The following is a 19,421-nucleotide window of genomic DNA, read 5'->3' as shown; positions in this document are numbered from 1 at the left end:
AATGAAATCCATCCCTGAGCATATTCTGCGGGCATAACGGGGCCGGAATAAATCCTGCAGAAAGTTTTATTTGTTTCTTACCACTTCGGTATAATTGTTAAAAATGGATATTTCTTTTATTTCATCTCAATAGCTTTAACTTTTCAATTTAATTAAAAAAAAAAAAAAAAAAAATGGAAAATAAAAAAATTGTTTCAGCACTATGCTACAGTTAATAGATTCATTCCACTAGCTTTATAATTTTAAAAAAAAAAAAAAAAATTATTAAAAAACGATAATTCTATTACTCAATCGGATAGCCTGACAGCTGTGGCAATTAAACCAAAATATTACTACATATACAGGGCTGTTCACACCACGACACGGAGTATTGCAGCCAATTCTGATTAGATTTTTAAATATTAAATTGTAAGTTTTGGGTGCCTTGAGGGACTATTAGAGGTACAATTTTTTTTTTTTGAGGTCTCAGCTAACGTCTCCTTCTGCAATGAGGCTAATCTGAACGGGGCTTACTTGTTTACGCGGAATCCGAACCGGCGGTCCTCGCCATATCATGGTCAATGGCCTGCCTACCTGGTAAGTGTCTAAATCGACTCACAAGATATCCGATATCATCCGGCCTCTAACCGGCGTGAATGAGCAGTGTATCAATAGATATCTTTTACACTTTTTCCCCTTTAACAGCACGATGCAAAGTTTTGAACCAGTAACCCGTCCATCCACTAGAATCGCCTTACGTCGCATAACTTCGGTGTTCTAATGGAACCGGTGTTTCGACGTAGCTGGGGCCGCTGCCCTGAGGTGCCAATTTAAAACATTTTTACAAGATGCAGAATGTCCAAATAAGTAACAAAAATTATTTAAAAAAAAAAAAAAAAAACACCCTGTATAATATTCTTTTAGAGTCCCACTGTTGAAATGCTGCACTGATTAAGCGTTTCATCACACTCTAAAACATTGTCAGTTTCTGAAACAATTTTAATTTTGTGAAATTTCAGTAAAAAATTTAAGGCAATTTCATTTCTCCAAGGGTGTTAAAGGTTTTAATAATACTAAAATATCAGAAGTTTATTTATTGATCAGATATTGTGTTGGAATAATAATTTTATTAAAGTGTCTCAAAAATTAAATACTCACAGTTTTAAACCGCAATAAGTTGTTTAATTTAAATAGAACACCCTGTATATTTTAGATGCATACCTAATTCTGTTCATCAAATTGTGTTATACCATTTTACCTATCTCTCTTCAAGTTTTATAGTAGAAAATGGTTTTTATTTAGACCTGATTTATCAATATACCCATGAATATTGAATATTTCCTGATTATTTCTAGAAAAGATGTGTAACAAATTTTCAAATAGTACAGATAATTATATTGTCGATATAGTTCGTTTTCTATTTCCCATTAAAAGACAAAAAAAAAAAAATTGTTTAAATATTTTTTAAAGTGACCACTAATATGATCCTCCCAGTATTCCAAAACCATAAGCCACTGATTCGTTTTGATTAATAAGAATTGCTCCAAATACTAAAAATCCTTGAATTTTGTATGTATATTTATAAGTTCTTGTATTAGACAGTGTGGTAAAAAAGTAACACCTTTATAAATTTATTTCATATTTTTTGACAAATGCTTATTTATACCAAACAGAAACGTTTATTTTCATAACCATTATTAGAATGATTTCTGAGTCAAATCTTACATTTATTTATAAATCATTTATTTATTAATTAAATTTTTTTTTTTTTTTAGTTTGTAGTTAATTAGTATTTTGGCGGAAATAATGGTGGTATATTAATAATTTCATTAGTAATATACTACCTTTTTACAAAGATACTAGTAGAAGTTTTCTTCTTGAAACAAAATGGGTTTGGTGGGTCATTATTATTTTTAATTACTTGTATATTTTGTAAATACAAAAATAATTTAAAAGAATCTAAAATGGATAAAATGCATTTTCTATAAAAACTTGAAGCAGTGTGATAGGTAAAGAATGATGGTAATACATTTTGATAGCAAATTAAATTACACAGCATTATGAGAATCGAACTATATAGGGTGTTCCATCGAAATTTAAAACAAGCGAAGTTGCTGTGTGTTTAAAAGCTAGTATTCGACATAAAATTTTTGGACACTCTGTATAAGGTAGTATAATTTTTATTTTTGCAACACAATATCTGATCAATAAATAATCTTCAAAAATATTTTGGTATTAAAACCCTTATCAACCTTGGAGTAAAATGAAGCCTCGAATTTTTTACTGAAATTTCACAAATTGAAATTATTTTAAAAACGGTAAAGGTTTAAGTATGATAGAATTCAATCAAATTTATTTCCAACTGTAGAATCTAAAAATAGAAAAAATATATAGGGTGTTTCATTTAAAAAAATCAACTATAGAATGTAAAAAATAATTTTTAAATTGTGTACCTATTAGTCCTGCAACGAACCCAAACATACAATTTGTAAAAAATCTAATTTATGTTTAGCTACAGTACTCCGTGTCGTAAGGTGGTGAACAACCCTGTATATCTCTTGACTTTAACTGCTACTAACCAATAATTTGTTTTGTGGTCTGTTTTCAGAAGTTTAAATGTTTTGTTCATTCGTGTTGGGGAATTTGAGATAAATTAATGTTAATCGTTAGGGCAACCAGTATCCTTTGCATAACCACTTAAATCGCTGTCTTTTAGACAGATGGTATTGTCTCGTTATTGTTCAATTCATTATTCAAATTCTGAGGATGTTGTTAACAAATTTTTCTATGTTAAAATAAAATTTTTAGAAGAAAATCTGGCAATTGTTTTCATTCCATCATTTATCGGATTAATAACAGGTCCGCATGCTTCACCATAAAGCGCACCAGTTTTTATAGTGCTTTTTGCTACAGCACTTTTGTTGGCCGAATATTTTTGTTGATTATTGGTTGTGATAAATATGACAGTGTCCTTCAATAAAAATGCGAGTTAGTAATTCTAAATTCTAATTTTGGGGCTGGCAAATAAACTATATACAGTTTTGAATTCTCTCGTTTCTTTTTTTAATTTATATATAGAAAGCCAGAATGTTGTCGAAAAGTTCTGATAGTGAAGACTACTTTAATATTGGTAATCTTCACCAGAACTTGCTGCAAAAAGAGGCAGCTTACCCAAAAAGTCATTTGAAAAAATGGTGTGCCGAAAGAAATGCTAAGAATATTGCTTCCGATAAGAAAAACGAGAGGAGGAAATGGTTGAGGGAAATGGAAGAGGAAGAAAACAAGCATACCTGGACACTCTCAAATTTTTTAAAAGTTTGCAATGTCAGTATTACATATGTGGTGGTAAATAAAAGCTTATTCATCATTTTTAAAATTTATGATTTGATTTTCTTTGTAGCGTCCAAGTCATGCTTGGTAAACACACGTATACATACAAATTCTACATAATATAATATAAGTTTCTCTAGGGAAGGCACTATTCTAGATCTACATGAAAATAGAACTTTCCAGCTCTGCAAGTCGCAGCGTCCCGTCCTATAATGACATTTAATAGACGGTTAAGTGCACAAGCGAACCGCCATCACGACCCAGAATACACAAACTAGTGTACATACGATAATATGCTCAAAATTGCTTTTTATTATAGCCCTTCAAGGGAACTGCTTTGCATCGCTCGGGCTGACGTTGCTTATTTGCAAACGGAGGAAATATATTCCAAGTTAATTTAAAACAATATTCAAAAAGTTAGGGAAAATTTGTTATAACACATAACAAACAAAAAATACGAAAAATATACTTATTTAATATTTCAATTAAATACTCATAACTATTACAACTGCATCACAATTTGTCAAACACTCTAAAAAAATGCTTTCATTTTATAATAACAGAATTAAAATAAAAATAGGTTTTATACAAAGCCTCTACAAAAAGTTTTTTCATATCGATTTAGAAAGTTCATAAGGCAATTATAAACTCAACTGGGAAATGAACAAGAAAACAAAAAAAAATAAGATTAGATTTAAAACACTGAACCTCATAATTATGTAAAATCCAAACGAAATTAGTCATTAAACGATATTGTGCTGGCCTCCATAAATGACATGCAAATTTTCATAGAGGAGGTGTGCAGTGTTACTGTTTTCCCTGCTAGAAATTATATATGGTTATATTTAAACCATCTGTATTTTTAAATATATATTTCAATTAATAGTCTTTGTCTCTTGTCTTTGTCTTGTCTGTCTCTTGTCTTTGGTCTCTTTGTCTCTTGTCTTTGTCTTTGTCTTTGTCTTTGTCTTTGTCTCTTGTCTCTTTGTCTTTGTCTTGTCTCTTTTTGTCTTGTCTTTCTTTGTTCCTTATCTCTCTTTAAGTCTTCTGTCTTTGTCTTTGTTCCTTTTGTCTTTGTCTTGTCTTTGTGTCTTTGTCTCTGGTTCCTTTGTCTCTTGTGGTCTCTCTCTTTCTCTTTGTCTTTGTCTTTGTCTTTGTCTCTTTTGTCTCTTTGTCTTTGTCTCCTTTGTCTCCTTTTCTTTTGTCTCTTTGTCTCTTTGTCTGGCCCTGTTCCTCTTGTCTTTTGTCTTTGTCTCTTTGTCTTTGTCTTCTGTCTCTTTCTTTGTCTTTGTCTCAGTCTCTTTGTCCCTAGGTCTCAGAAGTTCTTTAATTCTTTGCTCCTTTGTCTTTGTCTTTTGTCTTTGTCTTTTGTCTTTTCTCTTCTTTTGTCTTTGTCTTTGTCTTTGTCTCTCTTTAAGTTCCTTTAGTCTCTTTGTCTTTGTCTTCTTTTGTCTTTGTCTTTGTCTTTGTCTTGTCTTTGTCTTTGTCTTTGTCTTCTTGTCTTTTGTCTTTCGTCTTTTGTCTTTGTTCCTTGTCTCTTTCTTCCTATCTCTCTCTTCTCTTTCTCTTTCTCTTTCTTTCTCTTTCTTTCCTTTCTCTTTCTCTTCTTTCTTTCTCTTTCTTTCTCTTTTTCTTTCTCTTTCTCTTTCTTTCTCTTCTTTCTTTCTTTCTCTTTCTCTTTCTCTCTTTCTCTTTCTCTCTTTCTTTCCTCTCTTTCTTTCTCTCTTTCTTTCTCTTTTTTCTTTTCGGCAACTTTTCAGATAAAATTTAAAAGCACTTGAATTAAATTTTAGTGGGACATTTATTGAAAAAATGTTTTTTTTTTTTTAAACAAAACATATTTTTTTTGTCAGTTATGTTGCCTGTTTAGCTTATAAAGCCATAACATACAAACGACTAAAATCTAAAATGATGCACACATCGAAAAGTTGAAATATAGCTATAGGATTACATTTTCCCCAAATAAATAATTTGAGCCCTAACAATAATATGAATAATGCAACGTTTGTTTTGATGGGTGATGTGTAGACAGAATAAATAACAAAAACCCAGATTTGATTTCCCGCTTAATCCTGTGTCCGTGACTTTAATTTTACGCATGCAGCTTCATTAAGATCAAGTTTTTTTGAAAATAGTCTATCCGAATGTATCGACAAAACTTAATGAAATTGTAAATGTTTTAGTGAAAATGATACGTTTATGTAGAGTAATCTATCCATGTTAGAAGTTTCTGATATTGTAAATAAATGTATCGAAAGTTTATAATTTTCTTTAAAAGTTTTTTTTAACTTGCCATGTTAGTTTGGATAAAAATCTTGCAGCTGAAATTATTTGTATATATTTTTTTTTTTATTTTATTTTTACATTATGTTATTACTGCGTGTACCAGCGACTTTGTTTGCGTCGAATTAATCATTGGCAATGGTGATGATAAAGCAAAGCAAGAATTTCCATTAACATTCAAGCTGGATATAGAAAACTTGGTAATATTTGAGGTAATTTCATCTCGTTGAATGTATCTTCCCTCTGTTTTTTTGAAAACTGCTTTCTGCTTAAATAAGCTTTTTACGTCAAGTTAAGCAGAATCGTGGTCAATCAATTACCCAACTTTTGGAACTCCTTTGTAAGGATTTTTAAAAAAAATTCAAAATATGTAAAAAAACAGTGTCCTCAAGCGTTTTCCTGAAAGACTGTTTCTTTTAAATAAATAAATATTGTAATATTTGAGGGGCGTTTTCACCCTCTTGAATTTGAGATTCGAGAAAGTCCTCCTTATCGAACCCCAACACCTCACAGTCAATCCGTTTGCCAAAAAATCAGCTTTAAACGTCACAGTTTAAGTAGAATCGTGATACTCAAATGGTCATATTTTATGAAACAATTCCCTGTATAATTTTTTAAAAATCTAAAAACATTTTTTTTTTTTTTAATATAATATATGTTTAAGAGTTTTTCTCTGAAAAACTCACAGGTTTTAAATAAAATATTCTAATATTTGAGGGGTTTTGGGCTTGGTTTTCACCCCTTTGAATCTTTTGACCCTTCAAAAAATCCCTTCTTATCGAACCTCTACACCCTAAAGTTAATCCGTTTTCCAAAAAATCAGCTTTTTTTCTTTGAGCAGGATCGTGATTAATCAATGAAGAGATTTTTCAAAACAATTCTGTATATTTCTTTTAAAAATTCAAATATGTAAAAAAACAAAAATAAAACATAATGTTTGTTGCTGAAAACTTGACCGTTTCTTTAAATAAAATATTTTGAGCGTGGTTTCACCACCCCCTTGGAACAGGTATTTCGAAAAATCCCTTCTTATCGAACCTATACACCCTAGAATCAACCTGTATGCCAAAATTGAGCTTCTTACGTTGAGTGGTTTGAGCAGGATCTTGATTAATCAGTGAGTCAGTCACTTAAGGATTTTATATATTAGTATAGGTTCAAGTAAAAGCTTGATTTTAAAAAGACTTTTAATTGATAATTTTATTTTATGTTGTTTTACTAAATCAATAGTTTTCAATAAATTTAATTTACATTGCTCAGATGTAAATGTTCACCCTTCATTAATACATACCACATATACGCACTTTACCCGAAAATTTATATGCCCCAAATTACTCCAACGATAATTCCGAATCGCATTAACTGAAACGGCCGAGGCCATAGTCAGCTAGACGATTACAAGCAATTCTACAACGTGCGGTTTGCATCAGATTTCACACCTCGAGGAATAGCCATATTAGGCTGGACAGTCGAACATAGGGGAAGTAATGCTTCGACTGGACTTTCCAATGATTTGAGAGATGTACGTGCAAGCTATATACTGTCATTTGGATTGATTGAACTCGCATTTAGAATATTGCACAGGAAGATAAAAAGGTTGAAACTATTCGTTATTTATTAATGATATTCTTATAGTTATTAATGATACAAGTTCGATATGAACATCATAATGAAACGCGTGTAATGTTTGGTTTGGTTTGGTTTGGTTAGTTACACAAGTTTCATTAAAAAGTTCGTATCGAAAGTGTATCATTCAAAATTTAATCTACGACGCGACACGAGGGACGATCCAAAGAGATTTGATTTAATTTAAAATATCAGAGATATCCCCATAAAAATTGAAATTCAAAATTATCAGGTGCCCATATTAGTCGACGCCGCACAGTGCTTCGTCCCATGGACAAAAATCAAAAAATAAGTTAAAATTTACTAATATCTGAATATATAATTTTATACTTATAGCAATGTTCAACCATCCTGTATATTATTTTTCATAAACAGCGTTTTTGTTAGCAAATATTTTCACTAAAAATAAATTTTGCGATCATTATCTCATCAGTGAAAAGAATAACATTCATAGTAGTTCTGTATATTATGGAGTTAAACGGGTAAGTACTTAATTGAAAGCCACTATGGATATTGTTAAACAAGGTATGTACTTTAAATTTATTTCTAAACAAGTTCGTGATTGTTTAGTTTTTATTTATTTTTTAAGATGATTCTTAAATGGGTATAAAAATTTTACGTTTTCAAACTTCAAAAAGGATATCAGAACATATCGTATTTATTGAATATTTTTGTTGCCATATTCATACACTTTTAATTTTTGTATAGTTCACCTGCGTCTGCTTGCGACGAACTTTATTTTATAATACTTTTCAGATGGAGTAAAATTGATAAGCAATGCCGATCTGGCTAATACTTGGCTTGATCATAAGGACAAGAACTCCAAATTATTTGTATTTCAAAAAATAATATGTTCTTATTAGATATTGATGAACCTTCCAGTCAAATGAGACACCACTTGTGTCTGAAAAAGTCCACTATGTTGGAGCGAAACGTCGCATAAAAAGTGACCATCTTTCAATTTATTATAAAACCTCATACCCAAGAAAAGGAAAAATAATATATGGATATGGTCTATTAAAGAGGTAACTATTAACATCCGAACCCCTCATACCGACCAAAATGAACAGTAACAACGCGAAAAAGTAACATATTAGAAAATGATCTACAGAAATATCTTATATGTGAGGATACTTCATCTACCTGTGATTTGGATACTATAAATTTGGAGATTCTGTCAGCAGTGATTCTCCTGAATCAGAGTAGTTACGATCTATGCATTTTGTTGTCCTAAAGTAAATTTATAGTATCTTAAGTTTTTTTAATTAATTAAATATAACATTAATGTTTCTTTTCATTAAAGAAAAACATTTTTATCTTATATTAGGCTTATATTGTAGGAATCATGTTCTAATGTTATTTCAATTCTTTTTTATCACAGGAATTTATTTAATACTTACACCGTTTTCATACTATAACTTATTATTTGCTTAGATGGAACACAGCTCCAACATTATTATTAATTATAAGATTTTTTTTTCATAAACGTGAGACTAAGTACATCATCATTTAGTACAATGAGAGTACTCATCATTTGTGTCAAATAAACCTAGTTTGAATAAATTGCTTACAATACAAGAGAAGTTTTGGATTTTTGTCCTCTAGAGCCATATGTTCGAAGCACTTTGCGCCGTAGTAATCGTGCTTGTTGATTGTTTCCATTTTGACTTTGACAACTCAATTATTGACGTTCAATTTTGTGTTAAACGTTCAGTTTTAGCAAAAAGCAAAAAATAATATTAATATGGGTGATTCTGATTCTGAAAGTGTCCCTTCGGATATTGAAGGCATTGCGCAAAACCTTGTCGATTCCCTACTTCCCGAAAATTCAAAACAAACGTACGAGCAAGCCTATGTAAAACTTGAAGATTGGTATAAAGTGTTGCTTGTTTCTTATTTTAAAATTTGCATGTAATTATGAATTCATAATAGCACTAGTGCTATTGTGAAAGCCATATTGACATCCAAATGACAATGTTAAATGTGCCATAATGACATTGTCGTAGAAAATTAATTTATGACACAAACTTTTTCACTTGTAATATTAGTCTGCTAGGTAACTTTGGAAAAAATCGGAGAAAACAAACTCATTAGGGATGTGATTATCTACAACTTTTATCTGAAAACTTTTTGTCTAAAATAGATTATAATGGAATTAGGGACAATTTTTAAAATAGCCATGAACTTTTTCAAAAATCTGGATGGCGCATATTTATGACCCCATTTCCACATTTAACCGACTCTCTTTCTCTAGTAGTTTTCGAGATACTCATAAAGAACATTGTACGAAACTCACCCTGTATAAATTTGTAGTGTAATAAATTGCTGGATTTAACTTAATTTATATATTTTTTCTTTATAAAGCATTTAAATAAAAGTTTGTTTTTAAAAATTATCTTTTTTTAAATGAAAATGTTATTATATTAACTTCTGTTTCTAGAAAGTAACAAACTTTACTTTTATTTCCTATACAACCATGGCCTTGTTACTTACTACACACAACGAGAGCGTGTCATTACATAGAACCTAACAACCCTACGAAGACGAAACCGCTAGAAATGTAATACGTCGGAAAAACGCCTTACAGCCCTTAATTCCGGCTTTTAATGGAGGATATTATTCCCTTCTCGTCATAATTTATCAAGTTGATAAAGAGCGACGACAGCTCGCGAGAACTCTAACAGTGCGCCTCGCTAAGTCTTCACATCCCTCTCTCTGGAGGACTAATTTCGTCGGGCTGTCGCTTTAAACCGTTCTCAGAAGGAAGATATTTGCATTCCCTTTCTAGAAGGCGTTTATTTTAAATGTGTAGAAGTAATTAAAAATATATTTTCAAATATTATTAAATAATATCCTATTAAAATTGTAAATGTTTTAAAAATATCGCCATGATCGATGATTTTTATCATGATTTGTTTTAAAAAAGGGAAAGGGAAAGGGAAAGGGAGGGGAAGGGAAGGGAAGGGAAAGGAAAGGGAAAGGGAAAGGGAAAGGGAAAGGGAAAGGGAAAGGGAAAGGGAAGGGAAAAGGAAAGGAAAGGGAAAGGGAAAGGGAAGGGAAAGGGAAAGGGGAAGGGAAAGGGAAAGGGAAAGGGAAGAGGAAGGAAAGGGAAAGGGAAAGGGAGGAAGGGAAAGGGAAAGGGAAGGGGAAAGGAAAGGGAAAGGGAAAGGGAAAGGAAAGGAAAGGGAAAGGGAAAGGGAAAGGGAAAGGGAAAGGGAAAGGGAAAGGGAAAGGGAAAGGGAAAGGGAAAGGGAAAGGGAAAGGGAAAGAGGCAATTTTTTCTGAAAATGTGCAAAATAAAAAAGTATACAGGGTGGACCGATCTGATAAAAATAAGTAAAAAAGTTTGCTGACAATGTATGTGCTGACCTGTTTGTAATGACTGTCATGACTGGAGAGTTTCTTCGTCCCATTTGCAATTTATTTTCGTTAGAAGCACTATACGGGTTCTAGCCCTAGATAAATACTTACGCCATTTATTTGGTCAAACGCCATTTAATTAGCATTAAAAACAATGTCTTCAACATCACGACATGCCATTTTCAAATCTTCTTTATTACATTTATGAAACGTTTAATAGGCTTGTCTCTTCCGAGGATATTACTTTGCTCCCCCACTTTAACACTTACTCGGTATAGCCTATATGTAGTTTAGTTAAATTAACTATTGTACTTTAAATCAAATTAAAACTTGATCCAAAAAGTTATACAGGTTGAGAGAAAATTAATTCTGAACATTGGACACCTTTTAAGGCATGTTACTTTTTTATTTTAAATGGAACACCCAGTATATTATTACAATATTCAATGGAGAATTCATGTCTCTTCAAAATAGTATTAAAATTGCCTACCCCTCAACAAAGATTTTCCTAGATATTTTCATTTGCATGATTTGATCTGAGTAGATCTTTATTACTTGATAAAATCTAGGTGGCTGTTATATGTCTGACGTTACTTCAACATAGCTGTCTAATTAGTCCAACTTTAACATCTAGTTGTTATTTTGTGTCAGTTAAAACAAAAAAAAAATTCTCAGAAATTTGCCAAAAATGCAAACTTATCCTGCATCAGAGAGAATTGATATGATTCTATTAGTTAGTGAATGCAGTTAGTGAATGAATGCATTCACCAATTAATAGAATACTTAAATGCTCCTGATTTTATCTAGTCTATTTTTTTATGGGGATATGTTAAAGACAGTGGTTACAAAACTCGACCAACTATGTGGACAACATGAGAGAAATCATTGTAGCTGCGTTTAAGTCCACATATGGCTTTTATGATACGTTTAAAATGAAAAGATCCTTTTGAAAAGACAATCATTTTATGCGGTTAACAGGAAAGAAACCATTTTGAGCATTTGATTTCATCTAGCTAATTTTTGTCACATATAGGTTTATATCTAGTTTTAATTCTGTAATAATTAAAATATGTTTTAAACGTGTATCTTTTTATTACCGTTGAGTCTTTTACTCTACAATCTTTAATTTTTGTTAAATTAACAAAATGTATATCACACAGCCGCCCTAGATTTTTTCAGATAATAAAAATCTACTGACGCAAAATCATAAAAAGGCCAACTAAAATTTAGGTAGCTGTTATCGAAATTTAAAATTTACTCTTCATTTTCACAAAATGTGAAATATGTCAAAATCCTTAGATTTTAGGTATCTTATACCTTCGCTTCTTTAATAAAACTCACCTTAATTTTTTTCCTAGAATCCGAAAATCAATTAATATATAGAGTGTTCTATTAGAAAAAACACAACTTTGATGTGTAACTTTTTTTGGGGCCCCCTGTATAATTCTATATATTTTTATAAAATACTTTTAGTTAACCTACATATGCTGCGAAAATTTCATTTCAATATAAACTACCGTTCTCCTTGGAGCTTCCGCGGCGTATGAGAGGCGCCACCCTGTATATATCGACGGCGTCACGACAAAAGGGCGTAAGCGCCATTCGTCATTTTTTTCAGGAGACGAAAAAACCGTCTAAAATCTATATTTTTTATTTTTTGTGAATTATTTTTTGCTACAGTATTATAGATTATATGGCACATTTTTCAAAAATTTTTTGCTTATAAAATACTAAACTGTTAATTAGTTATTTTAATATTTGGTGCTTACGCCTTTCTTTCTAGGCTCGATTGGCGTTTACGTCTTTTTGAAAGGCGTTTAAGGCGCTTTTGTGTCTTATTATTCTAGTCATTTTTTGTCGTTTAGGTGCACTTACGCCTTTTGAGTTTTATAAATAAAATTAAAAATGTCGCTTGGATTTTTAAATTTTTTTGAAGAAAACACAGTACAAAATACTCAAACTGATACTTTCAATATTTTGAAACTCATTAGGCTTGAAATAATAACTGGAAAATTAAATTTAACTAATATTCTGAGTAAAACACGGGTAAACTTGATCCGTATTCCTCGTTGGTGGCAAAAGGTGGTGCTTCTAACATGAATAATTCTGACTCCAACAGCGCATCATGCTGCAATGCTTCTGCCAGAAGATCATTATCTATGATATTGCTCTCAACCTCAACCTCTTGATTTCCACATTTTAATGCCAAATCTCTGATTTTCTTCCCGCGGGAAGTCATTATCACACTGTGGAGGAAAAATATAAAAAAGGCTTAAGCGACATCAAAAAAAAACAAATTTCAAACAATTATTACAATCAAGAAAAAGTCCTTTGACTTGTAGCAAAGGTTTTTTTGAAAATTAATATTGTATACAATTTAGATATTTGACAATTTTTTGAAATCTGTTGAACGGTAGTTTTGTTAAAAGCAAAAAAATATGCCATTACGATCACATAGGCGGATGGCGCTTACACAAACCAAATAAATTAACACGAAAAGGCGTAACCGACAATAACAAATAAATATCGGTGTTTACTATTTGAATTAGATTGAAGCACAAAAAACAATCTAGGCTACCAAATATGAATAAGACCTATCTTATTAATAAGTTTTTCTACGTACCTTTGGATGGAAAATGGTATTTTTTTATCTCAGGGGTAAGCGACCTTCCAACACGTGTGAATGGCGGTTACTGATTTTCGCGTCGAGTCTGGTTTGAAGGTATATTGGCGGTTAGGAACTAAAACTGTCTTTTTTCTCACGTTAAGAATTTTTGCTGGTTAAGCCGTTTCATAGATAGGTGCGCATTTATTAATATTACATTTTGGAACCATAATCTCATTTTCGTTATTTTGGCGCTTACGCCCTTTTGTCGTGACGCCGTCGATATGATCTAGGGTTATAACTGAAGAAAGTGAGACACAATAAATCTATAAGGTCGCGGTGATTAACTTCTCCGTCCAATACAATCTAAGACACTATATATTTTTTGTTCGAAAATCGTGTAGTACACAAAAACAGGATCGATACGCCTCTGTTCTGTTCTGTCGAACGAATACGACCATTAATCGGTCCCAGCACCCTCCTGCGTGCCGACTACACATAATTCGAGTCATATTGGAGTTGCACTTGCGAGAAGGGTGGGCGGTCGCCGCCCTTATCGGCCCTAGGAACGACTCCAAGGGACCGACACAGGCACGACAACTTCGATACGTAACTAACTAGTTGCTCGGTTTAATTGAATTTCGAAAGGCACACGAGAGCCATACCGCAATATCGATGGTTTCTGGTTTTTGAAGCGATTCGGTGCGTATTCTATTCTTATTGGCATTATTTTTATTATTCTAAATTTTCGTAAAACATTTCTGGAAATATTTTCAGAAGTAAACTCAAATATAAGCCCGTGTTTTAAAAATTAGTTCCCACGTTTCTTGAAATAGATCCAGAAGCGCCGTGATTGGTTGTTTGTCTTTTATTGGTAATCCAGTTTAATCAATAATATTCCCAATCAGCTCGACATATTGATGGTGTTGCCAGTATTACTCATCAAGCAATTCTACACTTATATTTATCAAATGAGTCCGCGTAAACATACATAACATATACAATTTTATATACTAATTCATTATAATAAAATTGAATATTAAACATATTGTAAATACACTTCCCCAATAAATTAACGCATCACAAAAAAATAACCAAAAGTTTAAGTTAAGTTTTTGTCAAAACCACTTATCCGATTTGGACGATTTTTTTTTAATGATAGGTTGTTCTTTCCACAATGTTGCTATACTAACTGTATTTTGATAGGAACCCTTTTTATACTAATACCGGGTGTAGCAATTATAACGTGTTTTTTTAATAAAATTTGTGACACCCTGTAGAATTGATCAGTTACAGTATCAAGTTGAAATTGAAATCACATTTTAGCCTTATCATTTTTTTACGTTTTGTTTTTTTATTTACTCCATTATCTTCTTTATTACATGAGAAATAACATTTTTTATAGAATGACATGATTTAATATTGGTTTTAATTAACATTTTTCCATTTTACTCACTAAAGTAAGTAGCAGGCTATGGAAAAACACGGATTACCAGTAAATATCAAATAGAGATGCTTGTTGTCAGTGTCTTATTATATCAAAAATATGCATCGTGCACGTGAAACAAGAAATCTTACTGGCGAAGAATGTGCTCAAGCATTAATATTGTCTGAGGAAGGTTGGAGCTACCAAAGAATTGGTGAACGATTTAATGTAACTCACTCAACCATTTCACGAGTTATACAACGGTATAGAGATACTGGGAGTCATTGTCGCAGGCCGGGACAAGGCAGAAATCGAAGAACCAATCCGATTCGGGAACGTTTTTTAAAACTCTCAACATTAAGACAACGTTTCGTAACAGCTCGGACCGTTCAAACTCAGCTCAGAGATACTAATGGTCTACAAGTTTGCACAGAAACTAGCATCTCTATTTGACATTTACTGGTAATCCGTGTTTTTCCATAGCCTGCTACTTACTTTAGTGAGTAAAATGGAAAAGTGTTAATTAAAACCAATATTAAATCATGTCATCCTATAAAATGTTGTTTCTCGTGTAATAAGGAAGATAATGGAGTAAATAAAGAAACAAAATGTAAAAAAAAAGATAAGGCTAAAATGTGATTTCAATTTTAACTTGATACTGTAACTGATCAACTCTACAGGGTGTCAGAATTAGAATTAGAATAAGTGGGAGGGGGGTTAATCTCTGCGACCTTAGAGATCTATTGTGTTCCCCTTTCTTGAGTTATAACTCATCATACAGTCCCAGGACTTCCTACGGAGACCCGTGTCCCTCACAGTCGAGGAGCTACGACCCAGGCCAGGTAGACGAAACCGTAGCTTGTGTCGCCTGTTGGGTTTAGAGATAGGAGGTAGGCTTCCGACCCTTGGAGGAGGTGGTTGCTTGTATGCCACTTGCGGAGGATGGTCTCACACAAGTGTCAGCCACCTCTCCTATAGTTCTCTTTGGGTTTGGCCCCTTGGAACTTTCATTGTTACTGTTCCCAGTGTCGCTAGGGGGTTTCCCCACAGCTTCACCGGTGATGTTTTTATTACTATTATTATCAGATCTCATAGTGTTCCTATGAGTCGCTAGGGACAGTCGGTCCACTTCTACAGAGCCCCGCATGTAGAAGTAAGGGGTAAAATATAATGGGGTGCCCCCCGGTGCCCCAAGGTTGAGGCTGTCCGTAGCCCCGCCCGGTTATATGTCTTGGTGCAATTCCCTGGCCACGACAATACAGTCAGGGACAAGACGATGAGTGAGATGCTTCTTAGACCAAGCCAAGTGCTAGAGGGGATTCCCCCCAGCACCTGACCAGGAGCTTCCGCACCAACGACAAGGTCTTGCATCTCCTAGGGGAAGTACAGGGTGTCACAAATTTTATTAAAAAAAACACGGTATAATTGCTACACCCGGTATTAGTATAAAAAGGATTCCTATCAAAATACAGTTAGTATAGCAACATTGTGGAAAGAATAACCTATCGTTCAAAAAAAATCGTTCAAATCGGATAAGTGGTTTTGACAAAAACTTAACTTAAACTTTTGGTTATTTTTTTGTGGTGCATTAATTTATTGGGGAAGTGTATATTACTGCAGATTGAGGGAAAAGTTTTGTTCTTATATATCTACTCTACATATTATAAACGCGTGTTCAAATATTAATCTTGTTGATATATGTCATCATTAAACGAGATGTAATTAATGAAATATCATCGTAACAGCAGCTATTTTAGAAACGTCTAGGTTTACTTATTTTACTGAGATTTATGAAAAAAGTCCTTTGCCTCGCGTACAGATACCGCCACGTTTTGGAAATAGCTTAAAACGAAACAAAATTAAACGAGGCAACAGGTAACGCTAAAAAAATCCCCCACGCCACGAGTAGTGTTCGGGCGCTTTTAAGAATCGCAAGTAGGTCGAGACAAACCGAAGTCGGTCAAGACAACTGAAGATAAACCGAAGTGGGCAAAGTTGCGTCACGAAACGCGACTTTGACCTGCTTCGAAGAGTTCTCGCATAGTGTAGAGGCTGTTTTAGAACTGATCACTAATAATGGTGGTGTAGGTTATATAACTTTTATCATAAATAATTTTATTCTCAAAAAAGGTTAATTCTAGATGATATTAATATTCATAAAAATTTATAGATAATTTAAATCTATTAGAAAAAAATAAAATAAATTATGGTATCCATTTAAAATAAGAAAGTTGTTGCCAACTTCCGGTACTCCCAGAAATACTTACTTACTGCCGTTACGTGAGGGAGTATTTGACACGCATCAGAAGATGGTTACGCAAGGCGTTTTCTTTCTTGAGCTTATCCATGCGACTTCCAGAAATGCGGCCATATTGAAAATGTATTAATTTGATTTTAGTTCTCTAGAAACTTCTAATGCAGGCTCGGCCTGCGACACCCTGTATATAAAGATATATCTTAAAAACTAGTAAGTTGCGTTATAAAGTACTTATTATTTAAAACATCAATTTCAGTATTTTTGAATTTTTGTGTAAAACTTTTTTTGATAGAGTATGAAAATGAAAATTAAAAATCATTATCACTACAATAATTACGTTTGACAAAAATGTATACCCAGTAAATATTGTTATATGAACACAGCATCACAAAATGATGCTTTCAGTTTTGTTGATGTAAACTAATACGTCCCGTAGGATGCAATCGAAATATGGCTGAAATGATATTCATTTTACATGAAGTCCTCGAAGTGTAAGTTATCATTTCAAATATTCGTTTATAAATCCTGTAATTTGCACTCTTTTATATTAAATTTCATTTGAATTATATCAATGTTGCCCCAGACATATTCTACTTTTAGTCGTTGGCTAAAACTTGTGTTTGTTTTGTTTGTTTTCAACGTTTTACTAACGCTAGATTTAGGCTGGCCGCACACAAAAAAACGCAAAGCTGTTTTATTCAGAAACACTTTCGTCTATGGCAAAATTTTTTGTCTTTTATATAAAATTATATTTCGAAGAAACAAAATATTTGATTTACAATTAAATATGCACGGCAGCAAATACAGAGCAGTTTACGAATATACCATACGATAAAAAACGTCGTCAAGGACGGCTGTGTCGCGAATACGTATAGCACTGATGATTGCCAACCTTCGCAACTAAGAAGGCATTTGAAGAAGAAGAAGTAAAGTTCCTTCAAATATGCACACATAATGCACGCACAAGTTTTTATCATACAATTATAACAAAACGGTAAAACACGCTTCTGCACCCATTATTCGCCTTGTCCCTACCGTTCACGCTATCACACTGGCCATAATTTGGGGGGTCATCCCATCAGGCATCAGACCGTCACCAAGACGATTATTATTTCGACTGCGGATATTACCGAGTCGAAGGGAAAATATTGCGGGCTTGATGCCCTAATAGCTGTCGAACCCGATGGGGGACTAATATGGTACAATAGAAGCTACCGAAATAATGTAGAATTAACATGGAGATGTCGGTGTATTCGGTCTGATAAGGCCCCAATGATTCACTTGATTTATTGACATTAAAGCAATTTTCAAGAAGTTAATGAAAGTACTTAGTAGGGCTAGCATCCTTTTAATAAAACAAACATTTTGTTTTAGTAATCAACAAATCGTAATTAGAAATTCCACATCGTCCTTTGACATGAATTTTTTAGAATTTTCTGCTATTTTATTGATTAAATTATCTTAAACGGAATAAGCATACAGAATAAATGGCAGGAAGCAGCACACAATAGAACCCAATAGAGAACTGGCAAACTCAAGGTTACAAGAGACAACTAAAAGTAAAGAAGCAGCAAAGTAGTAAGGATTTTTGAATGTCCGGAATGAGGAAGAAAGATAACATCACATACCGGGCTTTTCAGTCACAAAAAAGCTCATGAAGAAAACACTTGCGTAACTATCTTCTGATGAGTGTCAAATACTCATCAGAGAGTAATGGCAGTAAATAAATAAATAAAATTTTCCTAAATTTATTATTTTATTGTATTAAAACTGGCCTGTAAAGGGTGGAAAGTAAAAAGTGAGATTATCCAAGTTAATGTTCCTTTGCTGCCAGGGCTAATCTGGACAGGGAGGCCTACTTTGTTTACGGAATCCGAACAGCGGTCCTCAGCCATATCATGGTTAATGGCCTACCGACTTGGCGTCAGATTAATCATTTGTAATGGTGATGATAAAGCAAAGCAAAAATTTCCATTAACATACAAACTGGATAAAATTTTTCTCACATTTATGTCAGCATGAGAAAAACAATATGCTTGATATTATTATATAACTTGGTAATATTTTAGGGGTATTTTCATCTCGCTGGAATTTGACTTTCTAAAAATCCGTTTGCAAAATAAGCTTTTTACGTCAAACGGTTTAATCAATAGCAACTTTTTGGAACACCTGTATGATTTTTAAAATTTCAAATTATATAAAAACAAAATAAATTATGTGATGTCAAGCGTTTTCCCGAAGACTAACAGCTTTTTAGTAAAATATTGTATATGCCTGCAGGGCGTTTCGCCCTCTTGGAATTTGAGGTTCAAGAAATCCCTCCTTATCGAACCTCATCCCCACAGTCAATCCGTTTGCCAAAATCAGCTTTAAACGTCCAAACCAAACCAAAACAGTTCAGCAGAATCGTAATTACTCAAATAAGGTCATATTTTATAGGAAACACCTTGTATAAATTTTTTAAAAATTTGAAAATATGTAAAAACAACAAAATGAAATAGCAAAGTGTTTTAAAGAGTTTTTCAGAAAGGTGCAAGTTTTTGTAAAAACCTTGT

General features: G+C 32.8%; 1 protein-coding gene across 1 annotated transcript; it reads right to left on the bottom strand.

Moving 5' to 3' along the window:
* Window positions 1–4,188: 4,188 nt before the first annotated feature.
* LOC115880155 (RNA-binding protein 25-like) lies at window positions 4,189–12,817 on the bottom strand. Its single transcript, XM_030897288.1, has 3 exons — window positions 12,621–12,817; window positions 4,536–5,061; window positions 4,189–4,311 (listed from the first exon to the last, which is right to left on the bottom strand). Exons 1-3 carry the CDS (start codon window positions 12,815–12,817, stop codon window positions 4,189–4,191), a joined length of 846 nt encoding a protein of 281 aa, XP_030753148.1.
* Between the last annotated feature and the right edge of the window lie 6,604 nt (window positions 12,818–19,421).

Source organism: Sitophilus oryzae, unplaced genomic scaffold, assembly GCF_002938485.1.
Source record: "Sitophilus oryzae breed Bouriz unplaced genomic scaffold, Soryzae_2.0 scaffold_1619_pilon_pilon, whole genome shotgun sequence".
Classification (NCBI taxonomy): Eukaryota; Metazoa; Arthropoda; class Insecta; order Coleoptera; family Curculionidae; genus Sitophilus; species Sitophilus oryzae.
Note: the sequence above shows the minus strand (reverse complement) of the source record. Positions and strands in the feature narration are given on the sequence as shown.

Coding starts and splice junctions, on each gene's coding strand:
- LOC115880155 (XM_030897288.1), bottom strand. CDS start 12,817: ATGACTTCCCGCGGGAAGAAAATCAGAGATTTGGCATTAAAATGTGGA. Junction 5,062..12,620: donor TACGGATCAAGTTTACCCGT/GTTTTACTCAGA, acceptor TTATCTGAAAAG/TTGCCGAAAAGAAAAAAGAG. Junction 4,312..4,535: donor CAAAAGACAAGAGGAACAGG/GCCAGACAAAGA, acceptor CAAGACAAAAAG/AGACAAGACAAAGACAAAGA.